The 11,556-nt window shown below is 27.1% G+C and overlaps 1 protein-coding gene across 1 annotated transcript; it reads left to right on the top strand.

Annotated features, from left to right (window-relative positions):
- Positions 1-850: 850 nt before the first annotated feature.
- LOC114387278 (60S ribosomal protein L39) lies at positions 851-1,695 on the top strand. The gene is made up of 3 exons (XM_028347430.1): positions 851-992; positions 1,087-1,190; positions 1,301-1,695. Exons 1-3 carry the CDS (start codon positions 990-992, stop codon positions 1,347-1,349), a joined length of 156 nt encoding a protein of 51 aa, XP_028203231.1. The 5' UTR covers positions 851-989; the 3' UTR covers positions 1,350-1,695.
- Positions 1,696-11,556: the final 9,861 nt, after the last annotated feature.

Genomic DNA, 11,556 nt, shown 5'->3' with positions numbered 1-11,556 from the left:
AATGGTGAAAATGTGCGAAAATAAATTTCAAACCTAGTGTTCAAATTTCAAGACGATCCAACGGTTAATAAGTTCAGAATCATAGTTTTATTGAGACAAATTTGAGTGTATGCGGGAAAATAAGAGCTATGTGTGAGGGACATTTCTCTCACCATAAAAATTATTTCACAATTCCCAATGGTTGGAATGTGCAAACATAAGTTCCAAACCCGATGTTCAAATTTCATGATGATCTAACAGGTAACGAGTTCGGGATCGTAATTTTATTGGAACATGTTTGAATGTATGCGGGAAAAAGAGAGGGTTTTGGAAGAGGGAGGAGAGAAAACGAATTTGAGAGGAAAAGACAGTGTGGGGATGTACCGTAAATGTAAAAATGGACCTAATATGTCTATTTATAGTTAGGATACTCTTAGTCTATTATTTACTCTATTTTTCTTTATTTTATTATTTTATAAACATGAACTTTATTTTACTTCCTATCAAATGAATAAATAAAATATTATTTTTATTCTCTAAGAACATATATTTATTTTATTTACCTTAAAACCATTATTTTAATTGATAAAATTATTTCTCTTTATTCATTTATTTAATTACAAAATTTTCATTATTTTTTAAAACTCTATTTATTTTTAAATAAAATCCTTTTTAATTTATTTTAAAAAATGGGGTGTTACATTTCCATTTTTTTTCAGCCCCCACTCACACAATGAAAACATGATTTGATTGTGCAATTTTTCAAGGGACACTTTTGAAATACGACTAAAGTGCAGCTACGTGAGTAGTGCCATTAGGAAAAGTGTTGTACCAATAGCAGTACTCCTCAATATTTCCCAGGTTGGATGGGGCAACATCCAACAGAAAGAGTAGAACCCGGCCCAATAATGGAATGACCGTGTCTCTCTAAAATGGTAGAATCAGGGTTTCATTGAGTAGCTGTTCTACCTGCTACTCTGCTAAGGCGTGTTCAACAATCGGCGGCGAAAATGGTAAGAAAGATTCTCCATTCGTTTACCATCTTTGCTTATCGGAATTATTCTCCGTCATTCTATTCTGACACTTAGCGTATTGATGTTTGTGTAGCCTTCCCACAAGACCTTCAGGATCAAGAAGAAACTCGCCAAGAAGATGAGGCAGAACAGGCCCATCCCTTACTGGATCCGCATGAGAACCGACAATACCATCAGGTTCCCGAAACCCTAATTATTAACTGTTCTACAAACTTCTTAAAAATGCTGCGTTTTGCAAATTTTGCCACTTTGCCTCACTCGATTGTTCTAATTTTATGTGTGATCAGGTACAATGCTAAGCGCAGGCACTGGCGCCGCACCAAGCTTGGATTTTAAGGTCGATGCCAACCTCCGACTCGAGATTTTTGTTTTGGTTTTGGTTTTCTAGAATGTCACGAGCGATGTGGGAAGGTTGTAGCTTTGGTCATGTTTCCATAACCCTATTTTATTATTCTATTTTTTTGGCTATTAATGTGAAACTGTGATGGTAGTTTTTATTTTACTGCCTTTGATTTTTATTTTGCTTCCTTTTTCTTTCTATTTTTAAAACGCAATTTCATTGGAATGTTGAATGGTGTTGTTCTCCACTGCTTGATAGTTAGTTGGTTGCAGAGGTGACATGTGAAAAAATGTGCATGATTGTATTTGTATAATGGAAATTTAACTGCCATCGTTGCACACATAATACTGGTCCAAAGCAAAATCAGTTTCTTATATTATGATTCGTCATAGCTCTCTATGGAGCAGAAGCTGCTATATTGTCTTTGCTGAAAACCCAATTGCAACGAAATATTGAAAGGTGTTATTCTGATTTTGTCGTGGCTGAAGCAACAGACTGCATATATGTTAAGAGTAGCCATTGGAAATTGCAATTGCATGGTAATTGTACATATTGAGATTTTGCCAATGCAATTGCATTGCATAACTACTTACAGACTACGGTATAGTTTGTTTTAATCTCAGCTTCATTGATTTTGTTTTACATTTAAAGTTAGTATAGATTATTGCAAGGCTGAGGACTATTTGATGTTTATATATTTGCGATCTGCGATATTAGGGCATTGAAGGAACTGGCAGCACTTGATATCCCCCAACTATTGGCTTTTAAAGAAAAACTTCAATATGTTTGGAAAGGTTATTGAGAAAGTTAAAAATTGTCATGATCAGTTTATAATTTCTATCGATATGTTTGATATATAAATTTATTTCAGTAGTTTATTAGCTCGAAGTAATTTATGAAAAATAAGTTAGTTTATAAGTTATTAGTTTTTTTATAAGTTATTAGTTTTTTTATACTTATTATTTTATTTGAAATTTTATTTTATTTTTTTATTCAATTTAAAAATCTTTTTATCTTTTCAATTTTATTTTTAATATATTATTTGAAAAAATCGCAGGATCTATTTTGCGTTCTTATGTTCTTATATGTATGATAGTTAACTTGGCAATTGTTAATATTATACTATCCCTCAAAGTTATAATTTTTTTTAATTATATTAATTTTACAATTATTTGTTGAATTATTCTATTATTTATACTAACAAAATTCATCTACTTTTTGGTAATTCATCAACTTAGAAACTTTATAGTTAAGCGTGTTTGATTTGAAATAATTATGTGATAGATAATCTTTCGAGAAGTTTTTCAGAAAATGTGTATGTGAGATTGTTGGTGTTTTTAGTTTCCCAAATTTAATAATTTCTTTTTGTTTCCCAAATTTAAAATGGGTTCTTTATTTCACTAATTTGGAAATAACTCATTTTAGTCTTCAAATATGTCATTAAAAAAATTGTTACGTGACTAATAACATGTTTTTTTCAGTTTTAGAGATAAGATTTTTGACAATTTTAAACCCCTAAAATTTATATTAAAAAATAATGTTTTCAAATGTATGTTGTGATGATTTTAAACTGTCAAAATCTAATAAAGCAAAATCAAACATTGTGTTCGCATATTCTAGCCACAAGTTGTCATACCTTAGTTCCAAAATAAATTGCAAGCCAAAAACCCCATCCATGGCAACATGTAAAGGAGCAAGTAGGAATGGCAACATGGTGGGTTGACTATTCCCATCTCCGTCCCATCAAAAAGGTGGGATAGGCTCTGTTTGATTTGTTAGAGGATAGGGACAAAAAATGAAACCCAGCTTCATCTCTATTGAGTTTTATCAAATTCAGGAAAACATGTGGGGAACTCATCTCACATTTTTTAAAAAATTGTGTCTGTTAAATTTTAATTCAAACAATATATATATATATATGTGTGTATAAAGAATAAATAATATAATGATATTTAAGAATTAAATGATATTTTTAGTTACATGTATAATTTTTAATTTTATTATTTAATTAGTATTATAATTATAATAATATTATTTAGTATTTAACTATTATTCTATAGTTTAAATAATTATCAAAAATAAGAAAATAATTACATGATTATATAATTAATAGTTACATGTATTATATATAATTATATATATAAAAGGATTTGTTAATGCTATTTTTTAACATGAGTGTGTAAGCAAGCTACACTATTGGTGTATTATAAGACAATCTCTGGTGATAACCTGCTGGCACACCCTTACTAAAAAAACAAGTGTATGTACATTAGCAAATTCCACTAGCATTTGTTAATATACACACTCTTATTTTTAGTATGAGTGGTTTAGCAAGCTACATCATGGTGTATTTTAAGACAATCTTTAATTATAGCTTGCTATGGCTCTCACATTAAAAAAATAGGAGTGTGTACGTTAACAAATTCCATATATAAATGTTTACTTGAATTATTAATAATTATAAATATATACATAGTGGATCGGGTACGAGAGCGGAGAGTGTCATACTCAAACCCGACCTCGACCCTACTTCCTTAGTTAGAGAAAATTTGAACAAAACAGTGATCCAGTTGACGTGAATTTTTCTTATTAGAATTGGTGGGGATCAAACAGGTACCCACAGATTCAATTTTATTGTTATACCTAAGAGTAAGGGAAGGAGAGTAAAAGATAATGAGTAGGAGAGATAGAGAATCCAGAATAAGATGAGAACAGGCCATGCCATCATGGCAGAAACCACCCATGCCACAAAAGGAAAAGGGAAGAGCTAGTAAAAGAAAAAGATGAGAGTAGAGTAAACATGATGATGAGAAGAGACAACACAAGGATGTGTGATGGAGGTTATTGAGGTAGGAATGATGAAGAGGCTAAAAGGAATGGAAGATGATAGCGAGTTGCTCTCATTTCATATTTGTTTTGTTTTATTGAATTTTGAGTTTTAAAACCTCCATATAACAGATTTAAAAACATTAGTCATTAATCTATATTTTGAGAGTTTAATATTATCATAAATTATGTTTCTAAAATTGTTAGTCTTAATATTTTCATTAGAAAGTTGAAAAACACACTTTAAACTTGAGAAATTAAAACATCACTTTTAAATTTGAAAAATTGAAAGAAACTTAGGCTGAAATTGAGGGACTAAAAATATTTTTTAGTCAAAAAATTTAAAAAATGAATTTTCACATCAATTTTTAATTACATGTCATTGCTAACATAGGTGGCATTAGCCACATGAATAATCAGCAACAACAAACCAAAAACATCATTGTTCCAAATTCATAGACTAAAAAAGCAATTTTTTAGTTTAGAGAACCAAAAATAAAAATGACCAAAATTTAATTGAGAAAAATATATTTAAACAAAACAAAAATATTTAATTCAAAGACTAATATTTAGTTTAGAAAACCCTAAAGAAAAATTATCTAAATTTAATTGAGAAAAACATATTTAATAAAAAAAAGATTGCAAACAGCAATGCGGTTTTCTTAGATTTGATGAAGTGAATTGAGACTAACGTTTTGTTTTGGTAAAATTAACTCATAAGCTAGATATCTTATAAGTTACTCCCTCTATTACTTTTTAAGTGTCAAATTTTTACCAAAAGTTTGTTTCTATTTATGTGGCCTTCAAAGTTCAAGACAATATTAATTTTTCTTTGTCTATTTTTACCCTTATTCTCATTAATTATTTTACATATATTTATTGATAAAATTAAATAGTAAAGGAAAGAAATGCTTCAACAAAGAACATAAAGGTTGACTTGGAAAAATGAAGGTTGACTTGGAGAGCAAAAGGTTTCAACCAATAGGAAAATGAGTAGTAAGAGATAAATGGGTAAATCAATAGAAAATAGGTTAGTTAGAGAGAGAAAGAGAGAGCACTACGTGATAGTTAATTAGGAAGATAAATGTGAAATGGGAGATGTGATTTGTTTCAAACTAAAAACATAATTGGAAAAATACTTGCAATTTTAACAGGAAAACAATTGAGTAATTGATTTTGTTGGTTGAAGTGCAAAATCCTATAAATAACTATTATGATTAAAAATGTTGGATAAGAGTAAGTAATAAGTTAACTAATAAATATTAAATAATATGAAAAGATATTTAATATTTTTAATATGTAAATGTTATTTATAATCTTATCATCTAAGAAGTAAAATAATAATTTCTTAAATTTTATTATAAGATTGTGCGTAAAAAAAACTATCAATTAATTTCTTTAAGCCATTTTTAGTTGTACAGTTCCATGGTTGTGTAACCTTTGAATCCCTCTCATTTTGGTCTGATTTGATCGGGGTGTTACATGTCCACAAGCGTTCATCCTGAAACCACACACTGTATTAGAAGAGAGGTTTGCTCTCATACCATTTGTAACATCCTTGGTGATTAAATTTAGATGTCTAATCTCTCTTCATGTTGATCAAAACATATTTGTAAAGGACGTTGATTTGTGTTTCACGAAAATCTTTTTGTTTCATAGATCTAATTATCGTCTTATAAAACATATATTTTTTTTAAAAAAAGGTTGATTAAGAACAAATGATAACATAAACATTGTGTTTTTTTTTTTTAAAAAAAAGCTCTTAAAAACAAATTTGTAAGGAACACAATTCAAGGTTAGACAAAAATTGCTAAGGAAAAAGATAAAAAAATACTTAACATATTACGTTTTATAAAATATCAAAATTATTTAAAATATATTTAATAAAAAATATTAGAAATTATTTTTATTATATTTAATTTAATTTTTAATCTTTAATTTTAAAAATAAATATATTAAAGGTAAGATGTTAATTCTTAGAAAACTTAAATTTAATAATTTTATAAATAATACACCAGATTTGATTAAAATTTAAATAAGTTATTGGAATGGTGTAAATTCTTGTTGTTAATTTTTTTTCTTTTTAATAACGTGCATTTAATTATTTATAAAATATAATATATTTTCAAAGAATGTAAAACAATGATACATTGGTTGCTCAATATATGAGATAATGATACATTGGTATCTGAAAGATGAAAAATAATATCTAGTTTTTGAATGTGCAAAAACTACAACATATTAATTTGGGGGATAATTTATTAACAAATCAGTCATAAAATTTATAATTTAATGTCAAATTGATCCTAAAAAAATATAACTTATTGTCAGATTAGTCTTTCAAGCTAGGTCTGGACTACCATTTTAACACCTACCTTAGATTTTGATGATTAACAAAGAGTATAAATTGTCGATAAATTAATGAGTTTATGACAAGTACACATGATCAACTTTAGTAACGGACTTAACTGTTATCTACCTATATCGTTCACCCTCAAAAAGGGAAATATTCTGTTAACTATTAACCAACACCCAATGTGCTAAACCATGAGTGTCCATTCGTCATATTAACCAATGTTATACATTGGGTATAATCAACACTCGCGTCCAATTGGTATGAGTCTCACATATACTTATATTCATTCAAACTATTATTTGTTCTGAAAGTCAAGAGTGACTTAGTATTAAATAATACTTGGATTTTCTTATATTCAAGGGAGTCTAAGATAGTGTCAGAAGTAGTTAGAAGAATATTTGTATGGCCAAGAGTGATAGGACAAAATACTTATTTTGTAATCAAATTTTTGATTAGTAAAACCTTTTACTATTGTGCAAAAGAGAACCATAAGTAGTTCTATTTGAATGAACTAGTATAAATCAAGTGTTTTTACATCTCTCCTTAATGGTTTTATTAAACATTAGTGTTTATTTGAAAAATTGTTTTAAAATTCTATTTTACATAGTTACTGGATGATTAAACTTAGCTCATTTTCTTTCTGTGAATGACTCAACATATATTTAGACACATATACCTGTTTGAACATGTGATAAACGTTTTAAAAATCATTATCTTTCATTAACACATTATTCAACCTTCATTCTAGTGTGATTATTGTTATTTCACAAACTTACAACTTAATGACAAAATGATATCACAAATTTAATGACCGAATCAATCTATCACACCTTTTACACAATTAAAAATTAATTTTTTTTTTATCTTTTAGGGACAAAATTATTATAATCTCACACTTAAACCAAAATATTTATCCTTGTATTTGATTTCTTCAAACTAGACTACGCTTGCTTCGTGATATAAATAACTAGATATCATTATTACTACGTGTAGGTCAAATCTTTTATTTATAAACAATAAATATAATATTATTTTAATAAATCAAGATATTATATATAATACAGTAGCAATTAAAAATATACTAGCGGTGACGTTTTTCTTGGAATGCTTCACTTGGAAATTGCAATGACTTTTACTGGTAACAGTCAAGCGACACTTATTACACAAAATTATTTTTAAAGTAATCTATCGGTATCTATTTTGTATAGTAAAGGAGACTTAAGTCTTGACAATAATTGATAGAAAGACAATTTTTATAATAGCTCTTCATATTATGTAAAGTAATTTAAAGGACACATTGTATTTAAAAAAAATTAAATTCTTATTATATGTTTTTAAGAATTAAATATTAATTAATTTTAATAAATTTAATATTAAGTGATATTGTTAAACATTATATTACTGCTTATGATAATTTATTTTTTTAAAATTATTTAATGTTGCTTTAAATTATATTTTATGAATAATAATAATAATAATAATAATAATAATAATAATAATAATAATAATAATAATAATAATAATAATAATAATAAATTTGACGATTTCATAAATATATAATTAAATTCAAAAGAATTCATTATAATCAACACTCCAATTGGTATGAGTCTCATATATACTTATATTCATTCAAACTATTATTTGTGAAAGTCAATAGTTACTTAGTATTAAACAATACTTGAGTTTTTTTATATTCAAGGGAGTCTAAGATAATGTAAAAATTGATTAGAATAATACTTATATAGCCAAAAGTGATAGGACAAAATACTTATTTTGTAAGTTTTTGATTAGTGAATTAAACCTTTTACTATTGTGCAAAAGAGAACCCGAAGTAGTTTTGTTTGAATGAACTAGTAAAAATCAAGTGTTTCTACGTCTCTAAACATTAGTATTTATTTGAAAAACTGTTTTAAAATTCTCTTACATAGTTACTGGATGATTAAACTTTGCTCGTTTTCTTGCAGTGAATGACTCAACATATATTTAGACACACATAACTATTTGAACATGTGATAAACGCTTTAAAAGTTATTATCTTTAATTAACACACTATTCAACCTCCATTCTAGTGTGATTGTTGTTATTTCACAAACTTATAACTTAATGACAAAATAATATTACAAATTTAATGACCGAATTAATTTGTCACACTTCTTACACAATTAGAGATTAAATTTAATTTTTTTATTTTTAGGGACAAAATTATTATAATCTCACACTTAAACCAAAATATTTATCCTTGTATTTGACTTCTTCAAACTAGACTACGCTTGCTTCGTGATATAAATAACTAGATATCATTATTACTACGTGTAGGTCAAATCTTTTATTTATAAACAATAAATATAATATTATTTTAATAAATCAAGATATTATATATAATACAGTAGCAATTAAAAATATACTAGCGGTGACGTTTTTCTTGGAATGCTTCACTTGGAAATTGCAATGACTTTTACTGGTAACAGTCAAGCGACACTTATTACACAAAATTATTTTTAAAGTAATCTATCGGTATCTATTTTGTATAGTAAAGGAGACTTAAGTCTTGACAATAATTGATAGAAAGACAATTTTTATAATAGCTCTTCATATTATGTAAAGTAATTTAAAGGACACATTGTATTTAAAAAAAATTAAATTCTTATTATATGTTTTTAAGAATTAAATATTAATTAATTTTAATAAATTTAATATTAAGTGATATTGTTAAACATTATATTACTGCTTATGATAATTTATTTTTTTAAAATTATTTAATGTTGCTTTAAATTATATTTTATGAATAATAATAATAATAATAATAATAATAATAATAATAATAATAATAATAATAATAAATTTGACGATTTCATAAATATATAATTAAATTCAAAAGAATTCATAATAATTGTTTAATTAATAATTAATAATAGAAATTAAGAAATAAATTATTATTTATATATGTATATTTTATTTTATTTTTTCTTTAATTTAGTTATTAAAATATGCTTTAAGAACAATAGTATTATTAAATTAATGATTTCATAAATATTTAGTTAAATATAAATAATTCATACAATTTATATTGATTAATAATTGATTAATAGTGTTAGGACTCCGATTCAGATCCATTTACATTATTAGAATTCAAAGTGACATTGTTTTTAACACATTTGGCCTGCATTGGTTTTTAAACGGATTTTTCCGGAGAAATAAAATTTTTGTTAACATGTATATAGGTCTCTAGTTATGCAATAATTTTATAAATTTCTCATGAAGTAGGTCTCATACTCACGATAATTTTAGAATTTGAACCGAATGATTTTACTCTCTTTATGTAACATTGCTAGGAATAGATCATAATGTTTTGATTGTAAAAAGTACAAGAATATAATTGTAATGCTGGAATATTTACTGTATATGTGAGAGATCAATATTTAGTAAATATTCCTAGGTTCTAAATGCGAGGAATCGGCTTGGGATAATTATGTGTGCATCAGTAATGTTAGAAAATGATTTATACTTGTTAATCTTATTAAGATACTAAGGGTATGAACGATGAAGTCCAATCCTATGTTTTCTTGAATTAATTTAATTCATTTCCATAATTTTTGTATTTCCGACGCACTGAATTTCGTTATTTCCATATTTCTGTTAGTTCTGAATTTTCATTAATTCCATTATTTTCGTAAATATGTTATTTTTACTATTCTTTTACTTTCAGTTAGTTAAACCAAAATCAAATGACATTTGATTGAATTTTTACATAACTATTAAATTGATAACCTTTATGCGAATGAATTAAGTAACTCAAGTCCCTCTGAAGATGAACTATTTTATAAATGTAAAACCTACAATGACAATTGGTATGCTTGCCAAAAGTCTTAACACACCCTAATGCGCCACTAACTATGTCATCTCGGTGAGAGTGATAGTGTTGGGTGGCCCATTGTGTGGCAATTTATCGACTACATGGATTCTCAGGTTGCATTCATAGTGTTTTCAAAATGGTACCACATGCATACGAGTTTAACCTACATTGCATTTCATGTGTGAATTTGTGTATGAAATGTTTGATTTGGATGTGACATGCTTGTGTTGTGGAATACAATTTTTTTCACTCTCTGTTTGTTTGTCTTTTTTGTGTTTGGGCTGAATATCACCCTTACAAGTGAGTCTCAGTAGGGTTATGATGATGATGCTACATGAGAGGTTTAGGTCTCCTCTTTATAGTACTATTAATTTTAGGATTATGGATGCTTTGAAACAATGTAACATTGGGACACAAATTTTATTCATTTATCTAAGGATTAAATTAATGAGTAGTTTTTCACCATATTTTATTTAATATGGTTTGTATGAACTTTGGAGCGCCAACTTTTTTTAACATGGAGTTATGTTATTTATTGATTTGTTTTCTTTAAGTTTATAAATATTTGGCATGTAATACTCTTATAGAGAAATAAGTGTTTTTTTTTATAAAAAAAGTCGATACATCCTTTTAATTAAATTCCGCTATGAACAAATTTAGAAAATATTACAAGTGTATGTATCTTGGGGTAGAAGGGTGTTTCAACATGATTCAAGTTTTAAGCCTAGTCAGGAAGTATCACTTTGATGATGCTTGTGTGTGTTTCACAAAGGATGTCGACAACTACTCATTTATCCAACGCCTTCTATGTCTTCCCACTATTCAATATGAAGGGACTTATAATCTTTTTAAGATGAGTGAAAAACATATGGTATATCATGTGACTAAGCTCCATGATGCTTAGTAGGAGAAGAAGGCTCAAGAAAAAGAAGAATTGATTGCTGCTTCGATGAAGGACAAAGTTGCCCCCACCTAAGCTGAAGCTTTTGCTAAAGTTGTGGACGATACCATTGTGTGTGGGGTCATTAATGATCTTATTAACACTGGTGTCATGAATGAAACTCCAGAAGCATCCAATGTAGTCGTAGCTGATGAGGTTGTCCCTTTAAGACAAGAAACATGTGTCCAAGCAATCCACAACCTCAAATGAAGTTACATCAAGAAAGAA

The sequence above is a fragment of the Glycine soja genome, chromosome 15, assembly GCF_004193775.1.
Source record: "Glycine soja cultivar W05 chromosome 15, ASM419377v2, whole genome shotgun sequence".
In the NCBI taxonomy this organism is placed as follows: Eukaryota; Viridiplantae; Streptophyta; class Magnoliopsida; order Fabales; family Fabaceae; genus Glycine; species Glycine soja.
This window is presented reverse-complemented; position numbering and strand designations above follow the sequence as displayed.